Source organism: Tribolium castaneum, chromosome 8 (genome assembly GCF_031307605.1).
Source record: "Tribolium castaneum strain GA2 chromosome 8, icTriCast1.1, whole genome shotgun sequence".
Taxonomy (NCBI): domain Eukaryota; kingdom Metazoa; phylum Arthropoda; class Insecta; order Coleoptera; family Tenebrionidae; genus Tribolium; species Tribolium castaneum.
This window is the reverse complement of record NC_087401.1, coordinates 11,389,391-11,416,048: the sequence shown is the minus strand read 5'-3', so window position 1 is coordinate 11,416,048 and position 26,658 is coordinate 11,389,391. Positions and strand designations below refer to the sequence as shown.

Here is a 26,658-nt window from a genome sequence, read left to right as displayed (position 1 = left end):
TTATCTTCCTTTATTAATAAATTTACTAAAAAATATTTAGAGTAAGAAGTTCTTACTAAACTCAAAATTATTTCTCGGAAATTATAGGGAAGAACGTTTGGAGGCACAAACCAGATAAACAATTTTCAAAAAATACACCAATTGGTTCTTAATTTTTTATTTTAGGACTTGGTGAACAAAATCATGTAAGAATGTAATACGGTACTTACCTCCCTCATACAAATTTTATTTTTAAGAGGCAATTAAAAAATTAAATTAAAAAATGTAAATTAAACGAAACTCCAATTTATTGCTTTAAACATCATCTTCCGAATAATCCGAATCCTCTTCATCCTTCTTAATAATCCCCAAAGTCTTCGCCACGCGCTTCACCTTGGCGATAACTTCCTCCTGAACGAGATTAAAACTCATCGCCAAAAGTGCAATCCCAAACAATAAATACAACGAACATAAAGCTATACTAATCGTTGCTCGATTCACATCAACATCATCAATAACCCCATCACCTAGAGTATCATGAGTCACTCCCTTCGCCGGCACCAAATCCCCAAACCCAATCGTTGTCAAAGTAATAAAACAAAAATAAGCCGCATCTAACAACTCCCAATTCTCCCAAGACTTGAACAAAAACGCCCCTGCAATAATATAACTAACTACGAGAAAAACACACAACCAGATGGGCACCGGACGAATCCTCGTCCTCACAATCTCATAATAATCATCCTCGTCCTCATAAAACTCCTCCTCGGAGTCTGGATCATCCAGATATTTACTCCTATGCCCGTACCCCAAAGGAGTCATCATTTTGGGGCTTGGGTTATGGCGCACTGGGGACTTCTTCCTCCTAGGTCGGGGGCTCCGCCTGGAACCCTCTGAGGATGATCCCGGGGATGAGGCGCGTGGTAGCTCAAGGTACTGAGGGTTGCGGGATTGGGACTTCGCCCCCTGGCCTTCCAACTCGCGCATTGTGATCCCCGGGATGTTGTTGGAGGTGATTTCGTTCTTGTCCACCACGTATTTGTTGCAGAGGATGGGGGTTTTGGCTAAGATGATGGGGTCCATTTCGATCATTTCGTGGTCTTTGCGGCGGTCCAAAGAGCCGCTTTTGCGCGTTTGCGAGGTTTTGCGCCGGTTTTGGGGGACGCTGCTGTCGGAGAAGCGGGAGGTTTGGGAGGGGCGCATGCGGGGCAGGCTGGAGCCGCGGGAGGGGCGCTGGTCGCGGGGGTCCTCGTGGTACCTCCACGATTATAAAAATAATCACCAGTTAATTAATTTTTATGAAAAATTAAACGCTAGGTAAAATAATAAATAAGACAGTGTACTATTAACTAAGTACGCCACTGGGGTTGCCCATCCCATCGTTTAAAAAAAGCATAAATGTAAAATATTAATCAAAATAAATTATTTTTCTTTTTTACTATTATTTATACCTTCCTTTTTCATTCTTATTTTTTTTTCTTGTTTTGTTTACATTTTGTTTATGATATTTATTTTTTTGTTGTTTAAGCATAACTTATTTTTCTTGTATTTTCTTTTGTATTGGGTTAAGTTGAAAAAAATACGAACCCCGAAAGAAACAAAGATAATTTTTGTTGAGAGAGACATTTTTTATCGTACTTTGTAAATTTGTAACTCTTGACCCTTTTGTAATGCAAATCAGTTCTTTTCAAAAATGTAAAAGATATTGGTGTTTTAATATACTTTTATTATAATTTTATATCAATATTTTATACTGAAATGTGATAAAAACAAATCAGTATATATGTATCTGCTTTTAGCTTCATTAGTTTTATTAGTTAATTTTCTCTACACTTCAGTAATATCTAAAGTAATATCCTTATTTTTTTTAATCAATTTATTTCAATCAAGTAACAATTTATGCAAGATAGTTCTGAAATTAAATTAAAAAACTCAAAAAAGTTCTGTGTAATGTCATCAAACATGCATTAGATTTTTAAATGTCGCCTTTATTTCCTAAGATATCTGTATTAATCTAAAATCTTTGTTTTTCAAAAAACGTAGCTATTTTTACACTTTTTTTACACTTTTCTGTAATACCTATAATCTTGTCGCTGACTTTTTTCAAAGACATTTTTCTGTATTCTGTACTACTCAGGTTTTTTCTACGATTACTCATCCATAATATGAATAATATTCCATAATATGAATTGAAACAAATAAAAACTCCTAAAAACTCATTAACCAAACAATATTTTTTTAATCAACATAAAAATATTTTTGCTTTCCTGGGCTATAGCTTTTTTAGCCCATTAGTAAATATACCACTGTAGGTACAGTCAAACAAAGTAAAAATGACGTCTCAAACCAGTCTCTGCTGTAGATGCTGACCCTTACCGTAAATTATCGCATTGCAAACGTAATGTAGTTTCAATATAAAGCAAAATAAAAATTTAATTCAAAATTAAACTAATTTGAATTAAGTTGTCATTTATTTTGCATTGAAAAACGTCAAGTTAAACGCGAATTAAAATTTAGTTGTGATTAGCACGTTCTATAAGCCTGTCCTAAGTTTTCCATTTGTTTTGCAATTGCTAAAAAGTGGTCAAAATTATTTATTTAAACTTAATCAGAAAAAAATGCAACATTTTTTGAAGTTTATTAGTTCTGCAACACAATTTATATTTTGATAACTGTAGTACTTTTAAATTAAATGAAAATGTCTACGTTTTTTAAATAATAATAAACAAAAAATCTCAAAGAAAATTATGCATTAATAAGATGAAATTGAAAAAGACAAAGTATTATTAATATATTTTTTTATAAACTGTTTTCCAAAATTAAATTAAGTAACATAATTTGTACGAAATAGGCTGCCATTATTACAAGCTTAATTTTAACTAAACCAATAATATTGAAATAATTAATAAAATGTAACACCTATTTCAAAACTATAAAAACAACAACGTCGCATTTTCTCAAAATAAGCTGTTATAAATTATTCATGCACTTCAAAAAAATAATAACTATTAAAAATGTTAGTTTCAATGAAAGATCTAATAACTATTTTACAATTTTATCAATCTTATTTAAAAAAATAATGGCGTTTTTATAATTTTGAAATAGCTAATAATAAGTTACATATTTTTATTTTCAAAATTTTTAAAATGCATTTGTTCATAACCAATTGTTATTAAATAATTCAGACTTATTTACGCTTATGAACTAACAATTCGCACAGTTTTTTAGGTTTGACAACGAAACAAATTAGATTTGAATCAGTTTATGTTAAATTTGTCAAACTGTAGTGTGAGAATTAAAATTTTCAAACATTGCTGAATAAAAATAAATATAAAAAATTCCTGACTTTACATAGTTGTTAAATTTTTCAGCAAAAAAATTTACATTTTCATTTAACTTGACGTTTGTTAATGAAAATAAATGGCAACTAAACTCGAATTAGTGAGGCGTCATTTTCAGTTTGTTCGACTGTACTTAGGTAATTAAAGCTTTTTATAAATGGTATTATTACTTCTTAGCAAATCTTAATCAAAATACATTAATACTAAATCTAGCACTTATTTTACCTAGCTTTTACAATATTTTACATAAAAAATAACTAAAGCTTACCTATTCGTATCTTTACCTTAATTCCGTATCCGAATGCGAGTAATGGCCGATTTCTGAGCGCCCGAAGCCACTATCGGCCGATTTCGTTGATGTTCGCATTGATCGTCGAAACGAGGGATTCCTCGAGCGTGAAAAACGACCCCTAAATATTTCCAAGTTTAACGAAAAATACGTTTGGGGATTTGATTTTTTTACTCAGGAGTCATCCGAGCACTACTTCGTGTACTTCCACGTTTCGAGCGTTTTCTCTTCGGTTTTTTGGTACAAAAGTAACAACAGACCCGCCAGTAGAGAAATCGGAAAGATGTGGCCATGATGTCACCAATATTGGAGAGACAGAGGAGCATTAGGGGGATTCCCAAGATGGCGTAGAAAATTGTGACGATTTTGCCCCACTGGGTTTTGGGCGAGATGTGACCATAACCTGCAGAATTTATACCAACGGATAACGAAATTTCAAAAAAATATGCGGGGGAATCCCAGATATAATTTTCTCCAAAAATTTTTTTTTAATGTAAAACAACATTAGAATTTTTGGAATGGTCATTTTTAGTTTCTTGCTAAAAAAATTCATAATTGGAAAACTAGACTTGAATAATTTATAAGTTCAAATAAACATATTCTATTTTTTATGACTATTAATTTTTTTTATGTTTTATTTTGTCTCTTGTTTTTTTTTTGTTCATTTATCCCAAAACAAACGATAATTATTTGAAAGTTTCAAAATGAGGCCGATATTTGGAAAAATACGATTGTTGTTTACTTCAGAATTTCAAATTTGAGTGTAATTGTAAAACAGTACGTACTTAAAAATTATTGTTAATAACCTGCAGAATTTAGACCAACGGATAACGAAATATCAAAGTACAACGCGGGGGAATCCCATAATCATTTTTCTCCAAAAATATTTTTTTAATGTAAAAGATTAGAATTTTTGAAATGGTCATTTTTAGTTTCTTGCTAGAAAAATTCATAATTGAAGAACTAGACTTGAATAATTTATAAGTTCAAATAAGCATATTCTATTTTTTATGACTATTATTTTTTTCTATGTTTTATTTTGCCTCTTATTTTTTGTTCATTTATCCCAAAACAAACGATAATTATTTGAAAGTTTCAAAATGAGACCGATATTTGGAAAAATACGATTGTTGTTTAGTGCAGTATTTCAAATTTGAGTGTAATTGTAAAACAGTACGTTCTTAAAAATTATTGTTAATAACCTGCAGAATTTAGACCAACGGATAACGAAATATCAAAGTACAACGCGGGGGAATCCCATAATCATTTTTCTCCAAAAATATTTTTTTAATGTAAAAGATTAGAATTTTTGGAATGGTCATTTTTAGTTTCTTGCTAGAAAAATTCATAATTGAAGAACTAGACTTGAATAATTAATAAGTTCAAATAAGCATATTCTATTTTTTATGACTATTATTTTTTTCTATGTTTTATTTTGCCTCTTATTTTTTGTTCATTTATCCCAAAACAAACGATAATTATTTGAAAGTTTCAAAATGAGGCCGATATTTGGAAAAATACGATTGTTGTTTACTTCAGAATTTCAAATTTGAGTGTAATTGTAAAACAGTACGTACTTAAAAATTATTATTAATAACCTGCAGAATTTAGACCAACGGATAACGAAATATCAAAGTACAACTCGGGGGAATCCCATAATCAATTTTCTCCAAAAATATTTTTTTAATGTAAAACATTAGAATTTTTGGAATGGTCATTTTTAGTTTCTTGCTAGAAAAATTCATAATTAAAAAATTAGAATTGAATAATTTATAAGTTCAAATAAACATATTCAATTTTTTATGACTATTAATTTTTTTTCTATGTTTTATTTAGTCTCTTGTTTTTTTTGTTCATTTATTCCAAAACAAACGATAATTATTTGAAAGTTTCAAAATGAAGCCGATATTTGAAAAAATACGATTGTTGATTACTTCAGTATTTCAAATTTGAGTGTAATTGTAAAACAGTACGTACTTAAAAATTATTGTTAATAACCTGCAGAATTTAGACCAACGGATAACGAAATATCAAAGTACAACGCGGGGGAATCCCATAATCAATTTTCTTCAAAAATATTTTTTTAATGTAAAACATTTGAATTTTTGGAATGGTCATTTTTAGTTTCTTGCTAGAAAAATTCATAATTGAAAAACTAGACTTGAATAATTTATAAGTTCAAATAAACATATTCAATTTTTTATGACTATTAATTTTTTTTCTATGTTTTATTTTGTCTCTTGTTTTTTTTGTTCATTTATTCCAAAACAGACGATCATTATTTGAAAGTTTCAAAATGAGGCCGATATTTGGAAAAATACGATTGTTGTTAACTGCAATATTTCTAATTTGGGTGTAATTGTAAAACAGTACGTACTTAAAAATTATTGTTAATAACCTGCAGAATTTAGACCAACGGATAACGAAATATCAAAGTACAACGCGGGGGAATCCCATAATCAATTTTCTCCAAAAATATTTTTTTTAATGTAAAACATTAGAATTTTTGGAATGGTCATTTTTAGTTTCTTGCTAGAAAAATTCATAATTAAAAAATTAGAATTGAATAATTTATAAGTTCAAATAAACATATTCAATTTTTTATGACTATTAATTTTTTTTCTATGTTTTATTTTGTCTCTTGTTTTTTTTGTTCATTTATTCCAAAACAGACGATCATTATTTGAAAGTTTCAAAATGAGGCCGATATTTGGAAAAATACGATTGTTGTTTACTGCAGTATTTCAAATTTGAGTGTAATTGCAAAACAGTACGTACTTAAAAGTTATTGTTAATAACCTGCAGAATTTAGACCAACGGATAACGAAATATCAAAGTACAACTCGGGGGAATCCCATAATCAATTTTCTCCAAAAATATTTTTTTAATGTAAAACATTAGAATTTTTGGAATGGTCATTTTTAGTTTCTTGCTAGAAAAATTCATAATTGAAGAACTAGACTTGAATAATTTATAAGTTCAAATAAGCATATTCTATTTTTTATGACTATTATTTTTTTCTATGTTTTATTTTGCCTCTTATTTTTTATTCATTTATCCCAAAACAAACGATAATTATTTGAAAGTTTTAAAATGAGGCCGATATTTGGAAAAATACGATTGTTGTTTAGTGCAGTATTTCAAATTTGAGTGTAATTGTAAAACAGTACGTACTTAAAAATTATTGTTAATAACCTGCAGAATTTAGACCAACGGATAACGAAACATCAAAGTACAACGCGGGGGAATCTCATAATCAATTTTCTCCAAAAATATTTTTTTTAATGTAAAACATTAGAATTTTTGGAATGGTCATTTTTAGTTTCTTGCTAGAAAAATTCATAATTAAAAAACTAGAATTGAATAACTTATAAGTTCAAATAAACATATTCTATTTTTTATGACTATTAATTTTTTTCTATGTTTTATTTTTGTCTCTTGTTTTTTTTGTTCATTTATTCCAAAACAAACGATAATTATTTGAAAGTTTCAAAATGAGGCCGATATTTGGAAAAATACGATTGTTGTTTACTTCGGTATTTCAAATTTGAGTGTAATTGTAAAACAGTACGTACTTAAAAATTATTGTTAATAACCTGCAGAATTTAGACCAACGGATAACGAAATATCAAAGTACAACGCGGGGGAATCCCATAATCAATTTTCTACAAAAATATTTTTTTTTAATGTAAAACATTAGAATTTTTGGAATGGTCATTTTTAGTTCCTTGCTAGAAAAATTCACAATTGAAAAACTAGACTTGAATAATTTATAACTTCAAATAAGCATATTCTATTTTTTATGACTATTATTTTTTTCTATGTTTATTTTGCCTCTTATTTTTTTGTTCATTTATCCCAAAACAAACGATAATTATTTGAAAGTTTCAAAATGAGGCCGATATTTGGAAAAATACGATTGTTGTTTATTTAAATGTAATTGTAAAACAGAACGTACTTAAAAATAATTGTTGGTAATAACCCGTTTTGCATATTAAAACCATCTTCCGAGGAGCATTTCCGGTGCGGAAACATAAATTATGTAAATATTCGAGTATCGAGAGAACTCGTTTAGTTCCCAACCTTCCCGATAATTACAGACGCAATTATTGTTGAAAAAAATAAGCGAAACAAAAGGTTAAATCCCATTATCTCTTGCTACTTAAAATTTTTGATTTTAATGAAAACCGTTGATGACGTAACAGCGCAATTTCCTGTATCAAAGGACCTCTAAAATTTTTCACGGTCTTAATAAAGTCACTTGGGCCTATTATTACACATCAATGCTACTCCTATTAATTACCATAATGTACGACGTGAAGGTCCACTTGCACTATCATTTCGTTCTAGTAAATTTGGTCGTGATTTTCGCTCGTTAATCGATCGATTTAATTTGTTTTCGTGTTATTGACCGAAAATTCCCCATTTATTTTTAGAGTGGAGAAATAATTACATGAGCGTTTTGTATTTAAAAGACTCTAAATTTCGTTTATACGCTCGGTTTGGTTGTAATTAAAGAGAGAAAAAAATTATTGTGCCCACGCTTGGAACGAGATAAAAATATTTTTATTGCGTCTTGACAAACTTGAACTTTAGAGATCCTTCGTAATGCTATAATTTGCTGCAAAATCGAGAAGGATAAAGCCGCTCTATTGCTCTCGTTTAAAATGATGAATAAACAGAACTGAGATCTAAAATTCAATGAAAATTATTTTTCTGGGAATTAAGAACCATTATTTCATCGACCGTGGATGCGAGATGAGATGATGTCGTTTAAATTAACTCCGTTCTTCCATTTCGCTATTTGCAGACTTCGCCCGGCTTTACTTGCGATAATTTGTCGATTAGGTTTTGCATAATGTGGAGACGAATATTTATCATTATTATCAATATTATTTATTTTTTTGATTTATTGCATCTAACGGGAAAACAAACAAGTTGTTTACCTATAGCTAATACTGTTTTTATTTAAATTACTTACATCACAAATTAACCAGATTATTAATTATTATTGGCTACAAGGTTTTACACTAAATAAAAACTGTGTTATTGCTTTCTTCTAATGGAAATTTTATTAATTGCAAGTACTATAAAGTGATCCAGAATGACGGTTTCAGTTGGCACTACTTTGAACTTTATTTTTGAAAATTTTGAATGGTACAGCCGCTCAAAATGAAAATGACGCAGCGCGTCCATAATCAATTTTCAAGTTAGTTGCGACAGAATTATTTTTGATAAATGATATTAGTTTGTTTTTAAATTTAATTTATTATTTAGCTGATAGAAAATAAGTTTTAATGTGCGACTAAAATTTGCTGAAGACGGTAAAACACGAATTTTTTTTCATTTAGTTTAAATCTTTATTTAAATGTAAATTAACAAAATTAAAAAAAAATAAAAAAATACAATATTTTTGTTGACAAATAAATGATTATTTCCGGAAATAACAAAACAAAATAATATAATCAATTAAGACACGATTAAGTTCAAAAATCTTTAAACAAAAGAGTGGCTTAAAATTATAGTTTTTTATTCTCAAAAAAATTAGTGGTAATTTATTGTAAAAAGAAGTATATTTTTTATGGATTCGATTTTTTGAAATTTACCAACTTATAAAACATGACATACACAAAATACTGTGAGAAATTAACTACTTAAATAATTTATTAAATAAAATAAAATAAAAATTGCTGTGTTTTTTTTGTTATAATAGGACATTAAGAGCCGGTTTATAAAAAACTTTAATAAAATTTAATTCGTTATTAAAAGTTAACAATTCCGATGGACCAACCAAATTGCTTGAATTTGATCACGTGATCAGTTAATCACGCATTTAATTGCAGATTAAATAATGACGCTTCTGTAAACCGGTCTTCCGGGTCGGTTTACAGAAAGCAAAATTAAAATTTAATCCAGAATGAAACTAATAGTTGTCATTCAAACTGCATAGACAAACGTCAAATTAATCCCGAATTAAAAGTTAAATGCAATTAAAACGTTCTATAATCCGGCTCTAAAGCTCGGTTTACAGAAAGCGAAATTAATATATAATCCAGAATTAACCTAATTCGAATTAAGTTGCCATTTAAATTGCATTAACAAACGTCAAATTAATCCCGAATTAAAAGTTAAATGCGATTAAAACGTTCTGTAAACTGGCTCTAAGAGTCGATTTGCAGCAAGCGAGATTAAAATTTAATTTCGAATTAAACTAATTCGACATATAAACTTAACCATTTAAAATACTTTTTTTACCTTTTAAAAAGTCCAAACGTTGCAACGAACTTAAGTTTTTTTTTTATTCGAATTTCAAGAAAAATAATAAATGTTTATCAGTTTGAAGAAAAATTGTAGAATATCTCTTGTGGTGTTAGGTGTTCTTAAATATTTCCAATTAACCTTATTTGCAGTAATGGTCAATTTTAATCAGGGTATTTCCATTAATAAATTGCTTTAACGTTCATTGATAATTTTTGTTCTGGTTATTATACCATTATTTTTAAACATTTAAAGCCAATTTACAAAAGCGTCATAAATTTAATCCACAATTAAATGCATGATTAACTAATCACATAACCAAATTAAACCAACATAATTGGTTCATTCGCGTTGTTAACTTTTAACAACAAATTAAAATTTAGTGGCGCTATTTATAATAAACAAAAATGTTAATAGTATATAATGTGTGATTAATAATAATTATTAAAACAATTAAAGGAATTGACGTCTTTACTTAAAATTTGAAATACTATTTTACTACATTTTTGTTTAATCTTGTTTTATGCACAATAAATAATTTATTGTTAAGAAATAAACTATGCATAGAAATGATCAAATCTTTTATTATAGTATGTAGCATGAGATTTTATAAATAATAATTATTTTGATTTAAATATTTTTTGAGCAGCCGATGGCAATGTGATTTTTTTGCGGTAAAAAGGCCGGCTTATAAAAAGCTCTGTTAAAATTTAATTCGTTCTTTAAAGTTAACAACAAAAAGTCTAGGTGACTATTTAATCACGCATTTAATTGCGGATTAAATTAATGACGCTTCTATAAACCGGTCCTATATCTTTAATAAAAATGCTACATTGACAACAATTAAAATTGATAGTTTTTATAAATAATTCTATGGTAAAAAAATGCAGCCAAAGTTAATTAAATAAAATTGACAGTTATTTTATTTTGCAACAAAACATATTAAACAGCACTCCCAGCATATAGTAAAAATTTAATTAACTAGCAATGATAATTTAATTTAAATCAAATAAAAATTTGTGTTTTACTGTGTACAATCACGATAAAAAAGGATGCTACCACCTACCAACCTTTTTTTTGATCGTGACTGTACCATTTACCATTCGGCAAATTTTAGTTACATATTTATTTTGGACGGCTGTACATGTGGATTAACAACTTTAAAAAAATCAGATATTAAATAAACAAAAAAAAATTGGAAAAAAAATCGTAAATTATACTTTTGTAAATATTTTTTGTACTTTAAGACCCTGAGAAATGCCGATTTTTCACTCAGAGATCTAGACTGACCTCACGCTCCCACAATAGCCAATTTTGCACAAATCATTGAAAATTCCCCAATATCCACTCTGTTATTCTTTCCACATACAGGGTCATTCCAAAGACCTACTACAATGGGAATTCCGTTAGTACGGTGCCACAAAGCGGCAAATCACATCCACCACTACTTCTTTACATTTCCATCAAATCCTAGGCTTGCGCTTACTACAAATAACGATCCGCATTTTGCGTAGATGATGACAGATTGCGGTCAATGTCAGCAAAGTAGGATTTTTCGAGCACCAGTGCAATGATACCAAATCCACGACTGATCACTTGCACTTTCACACGATCAGATTTTTAACGATTTAATTAAATTCGGTTCGCTGTCTTTGTCTTGAGGCAAACAGAGGGGGTTTGAGGAAACCCCCTCTACGGCCACTATATAAGCGATTGCAGTGTTTTTGTTTTGGATTATGTAAGACGTGTCAAAGTGCAGTACTGAACAGTGAAACCATGTTACTGAAATTCGGTGAGTGCCAAAAAACGGATTTCCTCCCAATTTCGTAACCATTTGGGAAAGTGTTCGATTAATTACGGTTTTTTGGTACAGTTCAATTGATCATTGAAAAATGTGTCATGGTGCTCGGGCGCCCACGCTGGGGGCTGTCGGTTTTTTGACCCAATTTTCCTATATTAAGAATTGTCCGCATTAGGGACAAGAAATAAGAATAATTTTCAAGAGTTGCACAATTTTTTGTGACATGCAAAACGGTAATTTACCAAATACTACTGCAATACTACGATTTGTTGTAATTCATTTTTCGTAAAATAAAAAAATTGTAAAGATGTGATTATACCAAGTCATCAGACAATAACAAATTCTTTTGATTATCTAGTTATGTCAAATAATTAAATTATGTGTGCTTGTTAAAAGTAATAAATTGCATAACAGTATTTACTATTTTCACTCTCATTACTGGTTCAAGAACATTTTAAGTCGAACGTTAATAGAAAATAAAATTTAAGTTCCTTATTTTCATTATTGAATATTTATTTTAATACTTCACGTAAATACAAAAAGGGGAATTTTATCTGAATCTCTCTAACTTTACTGTAATTAGTATAATTATGACAAATCCGATTAAATTAAACATCGCGCTTACAATTTTTAAGCTGTTAATTATCAAAGGTGAAAAATATCCCAATCAAAACGATAAAGAAACCAATTAGTATTGAAAAATAAATACTCCATTAATCTACCGATTTTTTTTCATACAAATGTTTGAAATGGAAATGTCATCAGCTTCATTAAAAAACAAATAGCAATTTTTGGGGTAACACCCGTATTAAATTATTCACTGACTTAATTTTGGGCAAAACTTAAAAGATATAAATTAAATAACTGAACGATTACGTTGTCATGCGTAAACGATGTGTGACACCTAAAGATTAAAGATTAAAGTAAAAGTACTGTTAAAGTTGAATATAAATTACACCAAAGTGTAAAACCATCTTTAAATACTCCAAATTAATGTTAAAGAACATTAAATAAAAGTTAAAATGCCCCTTTAATAATGATAAAAAAGTTGTTTTAACTTTAAAACATTCCTGAAATCTAAAGAGCCGGTTTACAGAACATTTAAATTGCAATCAAATTTTAATTCGAGATTAACTTGACATTTGTCAATGCACTTTAAATGGCAACTTAATTCGAATTAATTTAATTCTGGATTAAATATTAATTTGGCTTTCTGTAAACCGACCCTAAAGACCGGTTTATAGAAGCATCATTAATTTAATCCGCAATTAAATGTGTGATTAACTGATCACGTGGCCAAAACATTGAATAAAAGTTAAAATGCCCCTTTAATAGTGATAAAAAAGTTGTTTTAACTTTAAAACATTCCTGAAATCCAAAGAGCCGGTTTACAGAACATTTAAATTGCAATTAAATTTTAATTCGAGATTAACTTGACATTTGTCAATGCATTTTAAATGCAACTTAATTTGAATTAAATATTAATTTGGCTTTCTGTAAACCGGTTCTAAAGACCGGTTTATAAAAGCGTCATTAATTTAATCCGCAATTAAATGCGTAATTAACTGATCACGTGGCCTAATCGAAGCAATTTGAATGGTCTATTCGCGTTATTAACTTTTAACAAAGAATTAAAATTTAATGGAGCTATATTATTACAAAGTAAGGTGTGAAATATCTTTAGAATTTTTTTTTATAAATTTCTGCAGGAACAACAAATAATAATATTTACAATGTAAAATGTACTTTAACAATTATTTCACTGCGTAGAACAAACCTTAAGAACAATACTTTAAAAAATACATTACGAAGAAAATCTGTGGACATGTTTTACTCTTTAATTATGTAATTGTCTAAAGACAGATTTACAGGGATGTCTAAAAAATCGCATGTTAAGTCGTAACCGTAACTGAAAATAAAGATATGTCCAAGGCTATATCAAACTATAACTTAGCTAGAATATAAAGTTTTTATTAAAAATTTAGAATAATTTTTGAAATTAAAGGCAGCAGAAGAAATAACGTTTAGAGGGTTTATGACTACTAAGAACCCAAAGACACCTAAAGACTAGTGTAAAATAACCTTTACAAGTTAATAGCTCCTAAGCGGTTTTGCGTAGAATTCCCTTTGGGACAAATGTTTCAACATAAACGCTACTTTAATAATAAACATCAGTTTTTACAGTTATAATTAACGTTGTAATTGCAAATTCTGCAACGTAACCAACGTAATGGCGTAATCGTAAACGTAACTGTAAAAGTAAAAAGTATTAATTTTTAACTTTGATACTAACATACTTTTTACAATTGTAAATTAATGTATAGTAATTGCATTTTTAACGTGGAAACGGTACCTTAGATAAAAAGATAGCTTAAATACAGTTAAATACCAAAAAACTAAACTTTATTTCTGTAAAACAGTCTTTAGAATCCACGTTATCTCTGGGATGGCTACTGTATATCCTAATAACGTAACGTTAATTAACCTAAATAAGCATTTTTTTTTCGAAAATAAAGTTGTGTAAAATAACAAATGATAAGATTTAAGATCTAAAATGTCCTTTAACAATTCACTTCGTAAAACAAGCTTTATGAGCCACATTTTCTAAATTACATATAAATTATATTTAATATTCGATAACTCGTACAATTTTTGGTATAAAATTCTTTAAGAAACTTTTTGACAAGGTATATAGTAAATATTGTTACGTAACCTATCCTAAAAATAAAAAAACTCTGTCAAACTTTAAGATAGAATATAATTTACTTTTATTAAAATTAAATTTTGGAAACCATGACGAAAATAAAGACGCCAGAAACAAAAAATGTGCAAACTTTTCAATGAAAAATTCATGTAAATCAACCTTTACAGCTTGTGGCTACAACCACCTAAATCCCGCTTCCAAGTTACTAAGTGTAAAACACCCTTTACAGACTAGTACCTTCCTGGATCTACCTGTATTGTAATGAAGAAATAAATTATTTATTTAATATTCTTGACGATTTTGCGTATAAATCTCTTTGACTCAAAAGTTTCAATTATTTAAAGCCTCGCTTACATCTCAGGTAACCATGGACGTAACCGTAAAACTTAACACAGTTAAAATTTGAACAAAAAGCGGCATTTACACTCGAAATAACGACAATTAATTTTTCAGTCCCTCTTATCGCACTATGTGCACTATCATTAGCCAAAGACGATAAAAAATGGGTTTGGGGCGACAACAGACGCGACCAAACCAGCGGTCGTGTAAATTTTGACAGGTATTTTAACCACACTCCTACCAACATAAAAAAATAAAAAATAATTTCCCAGAGAAGGACGTTACGAAGTGTATGAACCTCAACAGTTCCGACCGTCGGAAAACTACTACGAACGGCCCCACATCCAGTACAGGCCTACCAACCGGTAATACCACCCCTCATCCCACAAAATCCCTAAACTTTAACCCTTATTATTTGCAGCCCCGGGGGCGTTTACGGCCAAATTGGCGGCACCTACGGCCAAGGCCACCCCTACTCCCCCGAAACGGGCGTTTTAACCGGCCCTGTGCCCTCCTGGGTCAAAGAAGGCCCTTACAAAAACTTCGACAAGTGCAAATGCACCGAAAAATTCAACTGTAATTCCCCTGGCATTTCATACGGGCATTGCGACGTCGGCAAACAATATTGTTGCTACTCTACGAAAAAATCCGATCAAGTTGGCGGCCCTTTGCCCAGCAGGCCCCAATATTCCGCCGAAAATGGCGTTTTGGTGGGCCCTGGAGGGCCGGTTGATGTGCCCAGACCTGGGGGGTTTAACAGGCCGAGACCAGGGGGTGGGTTTGGGTTAGGGGGTGAAAGGGTTGAGTACGGACCTATAAGTAATCGACCGGTGCATTCGCCAGAAAATGGGATTTTGATTGGACCTGGGGGACCGTTTGATAGACCTGCAGGGGGCAGACCTGGGGTTGGAGGGGGCTATGGACTGAGAAGAGCCGGGAAAAGTGCAAATTGAGGGTTGAAGGGAGGAAACTAGAAGACTGCTTATGTTACAAACCAAACCAAAATAATTTTAATTACTGTTTTAACGCTTATCACTCGTAACTATTGTTTTTATTTATTCTAGCAATAATTTAACAAATTGTTAATCATTGTTTCAAAATATTAAATAAAAAATATATACAATTACACAAAAATTTTAATAGTTTTTTAGCACCACTGAAATAATAAAAAAATAAGTATAAATGTTCGAAAAGGTTCGAAAAAAAAACTTCAATCAACGTTCACAGCCGACTGTGCTTATAATCTGCCCTATAAGAAATCTTTTGTAATAAGCTCTTTTGTTTACAATTTGAATCCAACTTTAAATAAATCAAGACATTAGGGTAATTCAAGGAAAAATGACCAAAGTTCACAAACTAAAAATATTTTTATTGTATACAGGGTGGTGAACCAAAGTTAATTTTTTTTGTATGGAACAGCCTATATATTTTTGCATAATTGGATTCTACGCAAAAAATAATGTAACTTTCTATAAACTATTATGGGTCTATCTTTTTTCGTTTTGGAATTATTCAACTTTTCGTTATAAAAAAACACCAATTTTCGAAAAATCACTACAAAGTCGCCTATAAATATTTTCTGGCAAATTTGCAAAAGAAAAATTCAGAATATCTTGTAGTTTTAGAAAATAGTCGACTTTTACTTTTTTTCAAATGGAACACCGTATTCATAGATCGATAGCATTTTTGATAAGCTTTCTAACGACAGCAAATTTCAAATATTTTTCAAAATTTTTCAAAAAAATGATTTTATTACAAGATAATTTGTTATCCTAGAACCTGATAAGTCAAATAGTAATTTATTAGTATTCTAATTAATACTTGATACATAAATGAATTTTGCACATCAAGAAATAATAATAAAGTAAATAAAAAAAAAATCTGTACACTTTAAGAAATATTTCAAATTTGCTATAAAAATCGCATATCATTAGAAAGCTTATAAAATTGCTATCGATATGTGTAAAGAAATACATGGTGTTCCAGTTAATTAGTATTAAGTTTAAATCTGCATAAGGAATATTTTACTGGTTCTAACATTTTCAGAAGTCTAAAAAATCATTTTCTTAATTGCGTTATTCTGGTGTATTATTAAATTTCATCAAAACTTTGCAATAACTGTAATGTTTTACATTATGAAAGACGAACTTATTTTAAAAATAAAAAATACGTAAAATGTACAAATAAAATCAAGAAAATCTGATTTTGTCAGTTTGAGATTTCAGAAAACACTAAACAAATCGGCTTTAAAAGCTATTTTATGACATTCTAAGTAAAAATATAATTGTCCACTTTTAAAAATAAAACGTATTAGCATGTAATTAAGGTTTTTACATAAAATTAACTCTCAAATACTCATTAAAAAATAATACCAATAAAGAGGGTGAGTCTGCTCGAAGTATTTTTTAATATACCTATCTCAAAAAACTAATAGTCGCACAAAAATTAGCATGCGGTATTAAATACTTGATGCGTTTCTTTACTCATGAGAATTTTTTCAAAATTTTTCTACCTTCCTTTATTATTTCTAGATAAACTGTGATTTCTGATAATTTTTTTAAGAATTGTTATAAAATTTTTAATCCAGTTCAAGCAAAAACTTTAAAATGAACTAAATAGTTACCACGGAAAAAATTACTGCTTACCTACTACTACCTACAAAGTCTAAGGCAAAATACGAAAAAAATTACCAACAGTTTTGTAAATAGAGAAATGAAAAGAATGTGAATAAAATAAAAAAAGTGTTGCTATCAAGAAAAGTCCCACTTTTCGTAATTATTTTGAGTTAAACAATGTTACCAATTTCTATTACGTACACGAAAAAATATGTATTAAAGTTAGTGATAAATAACAAATTTTAAACAAATGATAATAACAATAAAAATAAATTATTTTTTAAACGGTTTCCAAGACAATTGTACCCAAGTGTTGTCATATCTACAAATTTTAATTTTTTGATAAATTTTTTGTTTTATTAAATTCAAAAAACTGCTTAGAACTGATAGTAAATTTAAAAATAATACAGTAAAACCTCTCAACAACGGACACCGATGGGGAATCTTAAATTGTCCGCTGTGGAGAGTGTCCACTAATGGGAGGTGGAAATTGTAATATAGGTTTTGTTACGTTCCTACAAAAATGTCCGTTGTAAAGAGCTGTCCGTTATTCGGAGGTGTCCTTTAAAGGAGATTCCACAGTAATTCATCATTGTGTTAAGAAACGATTATTTAAAACGAAACATAAAAACATTAAAAAATAAATAAAATAAGTTTGTAACTTCAGATTTTTTAAAATTATGACTTAATCTACACTTGCTTCTCAACAACGTAGCTGCGCCAATTTTTCAACACTCTGTATAACTTTTAACGTAATTTTTAAACGGGAGAGTGTAGTCTATCAGACCCTTGTTTGAACTGCCAATTAATATTCTGGCATAAAAAACAATCTTCCGAAAATTTTGCTTTTTTTTCTCTATTTGTACTTATTTCAAAAATAAAAAAAAATACGATAAATGTATAAATAAAATCAAGAGAATCAGATTTCGTCAGTTTGAGATTTCAGAAAACACTAAACCTCAAATCGGCTTTAAAAGCTATTTTATGACATTCTAAGTAAAAATATAATTGTCCACTTTTAAAAATAAAACGTATTAGCATGTAATTAAGGTTTTTACATAAAACTAACTCTCAAATACTAATTAAAAAATAATACCAATAAAGAGGGTCAGTCTGCTCGAAGTATTTTTTACTATACCTATCTCAAAAAACTAATAGTCGCACAAAAATTAGCATGTGGTATTAAATACTTGATGCGGTTCTTTACTCATGAAAATTTTTTCAATTTTTTTTACCTTTCTTTATTATTAAAATTAATTAATTAAAAATTGAAAAAATATTCTTTTTTCTAAAAATTAAAAAAAATATTGTCTAGATAAACTGTGATTTCTGATAAATTTTTTAAGAATTGTTATAAAAAAAAATTAATCTAATTCTAGCAAAAACTGTTTAAAATGAACCAAATAGTTACGGAAAATATTTATGTACTAATTTAGATTTTACAAAAAAAGAAAAAAAAAGATATTTTATCAAGGATGTGGACAGACACTTGAAAATGCTTAAACAACTAAATTTTTCCGAAATAAGTATTTTCCTTAGGTTTAATTAAAAACAAAGAAGGTTTCCAAGTTCTGGCTTTTCTTGCTCCAACTTTTTCCTGTCGATTTTGTTGATGAGCCCTTTCTCATTCTCGCTGTCATTATTGTGTTATTATCCAAGTTCATGGAAGTTTTTCAATTATAAATGGATTGCCTGAAGAGGTAACGCTGACGATTGCCGTCTCTTTTACGCTAGGAGAATCTTGTTGGCGCAATCTCTCGGGATTAATTCGCGAAGTTGGGAACTATTTAATTGTGGAACTAGCAGTGCGCTGCATTTTCTTTGTTTGTCTCTAAACTTAGCGAAGGTGTAGTCCTTTTGTACAACAATAACACCTTGATAGAAATTACGAATCACGTGTTTGCCCTATTTGGTAATAATTGTCTCCAGTCTGACTCGATTTGCTCAAAGACGAATTAATTGTCCGGAATGGTCTATCCAATAAGAGATTAGATTGTCGCGATTATAATTACGGTGTAAGATGGCGTGTATCTACGCCTTTATTGGAGGCAAGTGAAAATGAAAATTTAATTGGACCGAGGAATACTCGAGTGACTTACTTTTATTAGACCCACTTTCGGGAGATAAGTGCCGGGAATGTGAGATATGAGAGGCTTTTTAATTAGATGAAATAAAGGAGGCGGCATAAAATTTTAGGATAATAAGGACGAACAGTAAACTTTATTTGCGGCTGAGATATGACACCCATAAAGCACGAAATAATTGAGGAAAATGGAAAATGGGACATTTTTTACTGCTCCTTATCTCTATCTCTATTACCTAGATACGTTCCTTAGCGGGTGTATGAACAGGGTGTGCCAAATAACTATTTTTTTTAAATGGAACACCATGTATTTCTTCACACGTACCGATAGCATTTTTATAAGCTTTCTAATGATATGCAGTTTTTATAGCAAATTTGAAATATTCCTTAAAGTGTACAAATTTTTTTTCTTTTTTTTTTGTTTATTTTATTAGAACCGGTTTAAACATTTAATTCCTTATTAAAAGTTAACAACGCGAATGGACCAATCACATTTGTTCAAATTGGTCACATGATCAGTTATTTGATTGGCGTTGCTATGTTTATCCTTTTAACTGAGGTTTAAATTTAATTCTCTGTTAAATATGTTTCCAGAAACTGGGCCTTAAACATTTTTTAGAACACACTTTGTTTTTTATATATTAAATAGTAAAAAAGTCTATTTGTGAAAAACATATTACAAAAATTCAAATGCACAAAATCAGAAAATTTTTACAAAACGCGTATGGAAAATACTTAGTCTAAAATTATTTAAACCATTTGAAATTTTTTGGTCAAAACAATAATTACTGAAAAAGATTTAAAAAAATAAAAATTACATTACAAAGCAAAAATTTGAAGACCTTTTCAATATCTGACAAATTTTATTCAAGTTTTTTTTATTACATAAATTTAATTTATGTAGATATTGTTGGGTGTGCTTTTTTCTGTTTTGGTAATTTTTCTCTTATTGGCAATTTTTTTTATTAATTGTTCCATGCAATCTTTGTGTAAGATCTAAAAGTTTTACTTTATTAAGCTAGAAAAAAAAAGCTTCCATAACTTTTTTTTAAATTAAACTCAATAAATTAGTGCAAATATTCAAATAACAGATCAAATATTCATCAGCTGGACATACTTCCTGGTTTGAGTATCGATTTTAATATCGATAATTGTGGAAATTCAAAAAAAAAAAAAATGTCAAAAAAATTATACTTATATTTGCAGAAACAACATAAAAAACATAAAAGTTGTTAAAACATTGGGACACTAACTCAGTAAGATATGCTAGGGAAATCCCAAGATAACGTATAAGGGTAAAAATAGAAAAAAAAAATAGTAGATTGTTTAACAAGTAAAGAAAAGTCATGGTTTTGTAGTGAGTGAAAACAGATTGATTTACGAACGTAGCGAGTAAATCAAGTTTCACGAACTAGAAAACTCACTTTTCTTACGCGTTAAACAAGCACTTCACGAAAATTATAATTTTAAAAATAAAAATTGTTAGAAATTAAAAATAGAAACATCACAACCAAGTAATCAAATAAATTTAATATATTCTAAATAATAGTAAAATAATGAAGAAACTTTGCAATTGGTAGCAGGTCAGGTCAGGACCTACAAAGTCTAAGACAATATACGAAAAAAATTACCAACAGTTTTGTAAATATAGAAATGAAAAGAATGTGGAAGAAACAAAAAAAAGTGTTGCTAACAAAAAAAGTCCCACTTTTCGTAATTATTTTGAGTTAAACAATGTTATCAATTTCTATTACATACACGAAAAAATATGTATTAAAGTTATTGATAAATAACTAACTTTAAAGAAATTATAATAACAATAAAAATAAATTATTTTTTAAACGGTTTCCAAGACAATTGTACCCAAGTGTTGTTATACCTACAAATTTTAATTTTTTGATAAATTTTAGTTTTTTCAAAAAACTGCCTGGGACTGATAGTAAATTCAGAAATAATACAGTAAAACCTCTCAACAACGGACACCGATAGAGAATCTTAAATTGTCTGTTGTGGAGAGTGACCACTAATGAGAGGTGAAAATCTTAATATAGATTTTGTTACGTTCCCACAAAAATGTCCGTTGTAAAGAGCTGTCCGTTTTTCGGAAGTGTCGCTTAAAGGAGATTTCACAGTAATTCAACATTGCGTTAAAAAACGATTATTTAGTACGAAACATAGAATCATTAAAAAATAAATAAAATAAGTTTGTAACACCAGGTTTTTTTTAAATTATGACTTAATCTACACTTGCTTCTCAACAACGTAGCACTGAGTTGCTGCGCCAATTTTCCAACACTCTGTATAACTTTTAACGTAATTTTTAAACGGAAGAGCGTAGTCTATCAGACCCTTGAATTGCCAATTAATATTCTGGCATAAAAACAATCTTCCGAAAATATTGTTTTTTTTCTCTATTTGTACATTTTTACCAACTTAATTCAAGGTTACAGCTATCTTTCACCAGAGAGTTAAATAAATTAGATAATCCTGGGAAACTATGTGTATTCTATTTAAAATCAGCGAGATTGAAATGGAACAGTTAACATAATATAAACAAAATCAAATCTGGTGATTTCTGGCGTTATTTCAATTGTACATTTTCAAGCAATAATTTGACATCAAGTCGTAATCAAAAATGAAAAGAATGTGGAAGAAATACAAAAAGTGTTGCTAACAAGAAAAGTCTCACTTTTCGTAATAATTTTAAGTTAAACAATGTTATCAATTTTTATCACGTACACGAAAAAACATGTATTAAAGATACTGATAAATAACTAATTTGAAACAAATGATAATAACAATAAAAATAAATTATTTTTAAACGGTTTCCAAGACAATTGTACCCAAGTGTTGTCATATCAACAAATTTTAATTTTTTGATAAATTTTTTGTTTTGTTAAATTCAAAAAACTGCCTAGAACTGATAGTAAATTCGAAAATAATACAGTAAAACCTTTCAACAACGGACACCGATGAGGAATCTTAAATTGTCCGGTGTGGAGAGTGTCCACTAAGGAGAGGTGAAAATTTTAATATAGATTTTGTTACGTTGCTCCAAAAATATCCGTTGTAAAGAGCTGTCCGTTATTCGGAAGTGTCCTTTAAAGGAGATTTCACAGCAATTCATCATTGTGTTAAGGAACGATTATTTAGTACGAAACATAAAAACATTAAAAAATAAATAAAATAAGTTTGTAACTCCAGGTTTTTTAAAATTATGACTTAATCTACACTTGCTTCTCAATAACGTAGCACTGAGTTGCTGCGCCAATTTTCCAACACTCTGTATAACTTTTAGCGTAATTTTTAAACGAGAGAGCGTAGTCTATCAGACCCTTGTTTGAATTGCCAATTAATATTCTGGCATAAAAACAATCTTCCGAAAATATTGTTTTTTTTCTCCGTTTGTACATTTTTGCCAACTTAATTCAAAGTTACAGCTATCTTTAACCAGAAAGTTAAATGAATTAGATAATCCTGGGAAACTATGTGTATTCTATTTAAAATCAGCGAGATTGAAATGGAACAGTTAACATAATATAAACAAAACCAAATCTGGCGATTTCTGGCGTTATTTCAATTGTACATTTTCAAGCAATGGTTTGACATCAAGTCGTAATTAAAAATGAAAAAAATGTAGAAGAAACAAAAAAAGTGTTGCTAACAAAAAAAGTCTCACTTTTCGTAATTATTTTGAGTTAAACAATGTTATCAATTTCTATCACGTACACGAAAAAACATGTATTAAAGTTACTAATAAATAACTAATTTTAAACAAATGATAATAACAATAAAAATATTTTTTTTAAACGGTTTCCAAGACAATTGTACCCAAGTGTTGTCATATCTAGAAATTTTATTTTTTTGATAAATTTTTTGTTTTTTTAAATTAAAAAAACTGCCTAGAACTAAAAATAAATTAAAAAATAATACAGTAAAACCTCTCAACAACGGACACCAATGGAGAATTTTAAATTGTCCGTTGTGGAGAGGTGTCCTCTAATGAGAAATTTTAATATAGGTTTTGTTACGTTTCTACAAAAATGTCCGTTGTAAAGAGATGTCCGTTATTCGGAAGTGTCCTTTAAACGAAATTTCACAGTAATTCATCATTGTGTTAAGAAACGATTATTTAGTACGAAACATAAAAACATTAAAAAATAAATAAAACAAGTTTGTAACTCCAGGTTTTTTTAAATTATGACTTAATCTACACTTGCTTCTCAACAACGTAGCACTGAGTTGCTGCGCCAATTTTTCAACACTCTGTATAACTTTTAACGTAATTTTTAAACAGGAGAGCCTAGTCTATCAGACCCTTGTTTGAATTGCCAATTAATATTCTGGCATAAAAAACAATCTTCCGAAAATATTGCTTTTTTTATTCTCTATTTGTGCATTTTTGCCAACTTAATACCAGAAAGTTAAATGAATTAGATAGTCCTGGGAAACTATGTGTATTCTATTTAAAATCAGGGAGACTGAAATGAAACAGTTAACATAATATAAACAGAAACTGTACATTTTTAAGCAATGGTTTGACATCAAGTCGTAATTAAAAACCAACTTTTCAATAAATTACCAGTCAAACAAATGATAAAATCTCGTGTTTTTTTTTTAAATTCAAGTCACAAAATTAAGCAGTTAACAATTTTTTTGCCTTGCCTATTGTAGTGATGACTATGATGGAGTAGAATAGCGCTCCAGTGCTGGTCCACTGGACGATATTGGGGTCCTCCTCGCCATCCCAGCCATCCTTAGTCATGGCCTTAAGGATGGCACCTTCGAATTCCTTCAGGTAAGTTTCCGCACCCACCTTAAATTTATCTTCCCGTAGGACATCTAATGAAGTTGTTAGATTCCATAAGTGCGAGGTAACGTTGTAGCGAAGTTTGCTGATGTTGCGCTTAATCTAGAAAAAAGCCCCATCTTACAGTGCGATTAACAAATGATCAGTGTCTCGCGCACGTGCCCTGAAATTTTTTCCACGTGCCTTCGCCTTTCAAATATGCGCCCTTCCGCGTACGTCGCGTATTTATCCGCCGTTATTTGAATTTCAATAGAATATCCTTCGTACGTGATATTGTCGCTCTAAATATTTCGTTAAGAATGCCGCAAAACGATACTCACATCCTTTTCGTGGTGCACTTCCAGAGCTTCGAACGTGAAAGCTCCCAGGACACAATAAGAAACCACCATTGAAACCAAAGTTATATGCGAGAGGAGACACGTTATTGTTTTCCATGTATAATGCATGAAACTTGCACAAACACTCGGTTTGTCGTAGTCTAACATCTCGGGGTCTGATCGGCTATAACGCGACATTTTTGCCCAAAATTTACACGGTTTTGAGCGGAAGGAATCGAATAGAAAACTTGTGGCTGATTTTCTTCAAACACTGAGCTATTTATAACAATAAGATTCACGTGCATGTGTGCGGCGCAAGCCGGATCCACTAAACTTTAAAATAGATGAAATGTTTTCCTCTTCCGATGGGAATTTGGAACGTGCCGAAAAGGCCACCGGCAAAAATTGAAGAACAGAACTAATTGATCAATTTCTTCATCTTCATGTTTGAACAATATTTTGTATTATTTAACGTATTAAAATTTATCGGATCATTTGTATCAAATCTTGTCAAGTAATATAGAAATATCGAGCAAAAACAAAAAAAAATTATAGATATAACAAAGTTAATAATAATTGGTTTGTTACAAAATTTAGCAGAGAATCAAGGTCTAGCAGCGATTTTGGTTCGAATATTCTTTATAATATTTTTTTCTTTCTTCTTCTATCATTTCTATAAAATTTTCGGAGACAAAACTAATAATAGACTACGAAAAAGGATTATTTCTCCTGGATAACTGATAAATTAAGAACAAAATTCTTGCCTTCAAGGATAATATTGCATTAAACGTAAAAAATTAGATTACACAAAAACAAAAATAGTACTGTTGTAGTACAGTAACAAAGTACAGTAAAACCTCCCTTAATGGACACCTCCGAATAGCGGACACCTCTTCACAACGGACACTTGTAGGAGCATTAAAATTTCTCAACTCCCATAAGTGGACACCTCTCTACAACGGACACTTAAAAAAAGTTTCCCATCGGTGTCCGTTGTTGAGAGGTTTTACTTTATTATCTTCAAGAAATAAAATAAAAAATGTCTGTGGCATTATTAAGCAAAAGATCTATCTTTTTTTGTGCAGTTTCAAACTTTCACTTCGAAATATTAAGAAATAAATTTTTATTTATAGCCAAAATAGTAATATATTGTCCGTTGGCATTCTTTTTGAAATTTACAGAAGCATTTGACGTAGAAGCTGTTAAGAAATCTGTGCCTAAAAAGCAGGATGGCATACCTTGTTTTCTTATGATTATTAAACTAGCTGCTCGGGAAATTTCAACATTTTTAGCAGAAATTACAAATGCAAGATTTGTAATGCAATGTTCTACAATCGTCAATTCAAATTCTTAAAAAACAATAGCTTGCTAACAAAGAATTAGTTTTTAGCTTTTTTCTGAAAGAGGTAACTGAAAAAGCATTATTTGAAAGCCTGAGCTGCTTGGAACAATCAGATTTTTTTAAATATAAATTTAGATTTTTTTTTTCTTCTCCACAATGTACTACTGAGTTGGTGCGCCGGTTTTTTAGCACCCTGTAGAGCTATTAAAGCCCACACTGCTTTACCAAATTACATAACATCTGAGTATAGGCAGGAAGGTTTTAAAAATAAGTTAAAAAGTTTTTTACTTTATTTTAAAGATTTTACCTCAGATTTTACAAATTTGTTCCCGAGTAAGTATTCATATACGTTTGTTCAATATGTAAAATGTTAGACGATATAAAATAAATTGTTTCTGTAATTTTTTTTACTAGTATTATTATTATTATTATTATTATTATTATTATTATTATTATTATTATTATTATTATTATTATTATTATTATTATTATTATTATTATTATTATTACTATTATTATTATTATTATTATTATTATTATTATTATTATTATTATTATTATTATTATTAATATTATTATTATTATTATTATTATTAATATTAATATTATTATTATTATTATTATTATTATTATTATTATTATTATTATTAATATTATTATTATTATTATTATTATTATTATTATTATTATTATTATTATTATTATTATTACTATTAATATCTCAGATGCTATTAAAAATATGTTTAGAATAATTTGGTTATACAGTTGATATAATAGTAG

General features: G+C 29.2%; 2 protein-coding genes across 2 annotated transcripts; one reads left to right on the top strand and one right to left on the bottom strand.

Annotated features, from left to right (window-relative positions):
• Positions 1-141: 141 nt before the first annotated feature.
• galene lies at positions 142-24,852 on the bottom strand. The gene is made up of 5 exons (XM_008197852.3): positions 24,540-24,852; positions 24,075-24,321; positions 3,784-4,012; positions 3,605-3,730; positions 142-1,237 (listed from the first exon to the last, which is right to left on the bottom strand). Exons 1-5 carry the CDS (start codon positions 24,732-24,734, stop codon positions 295-297), a joined length of 1,740 nt encoding a protein of 579 aa, XP_008196074.1. The 5' UTR covers positions 24,735-24,852; the 3' UTR covers positions 142-294.
• Positions 11,479-15,845, top strand: LOC103313770 (hypothetical protein). The gene is made up of 4 exons (XM_008197874.3): positions 11,479-11,659; positions 14,826-14,931; positions 14,984-15,076; positions 15,133-15,845. Exons 1-4 carry the CDS (start codon positions 11,644-11,646, stop codon positions 15,662-15,664), a joined length of 747 nt encoding a protein of 248 aa, XP_008196096.1. The 5' UTR covers positions 11,479-11,643; the 3' UTR covers positions 15,665-15,845.
• Positions 24,853-26,658: the final 1,806 nt, after the last annotated feature.

What these genes read in the sequence shown, in the direction of transcription:
- LOC103313770 (XM_008197874.3), top strand. An exon ending in GGTCGTGTAAATTTTGACAG is followed by an intron (nt 14,932 to 14,983) that starts GTATTTTAACCA and finishes ATAATTTCCCAG; the next exon opens with AGAAGGACGTTACGAAGTGT. An exon ending in CAGTACAGGCCTACCAACCG is followed by an intron (nt 15,077 to 15,132) that starts GTAATACCACCC and finishes TATTATTTGCAG; the next exon opens with CCCCGGGGGCGTTTACGGCC.
- galene (XM_008197852.3), bottom strand. Translation starts at nt 24,734, where the DNA reads ATGTCGCGTTATAGCCGATCAGACCCCGAGATGTTAGACTACGACAAA. An exon ending in CATAGTCATCACTACAATAG is followed by an intron (nt 4,013 to 24,074) that starts GCAAGGCAAAAA and finishes TAAATTCTGCAG; the next exon opens with GTTATGGTCACATCTCGCCC. An exon ending in CATTCGGATACGGAATTAAG is followed by an intron (nt 1,238 to 3,604) that starts GTAAAGATACGA and finishes ATAATCGTGGAG; the next exon opens with GTACCACGAGGACCCCCGCG.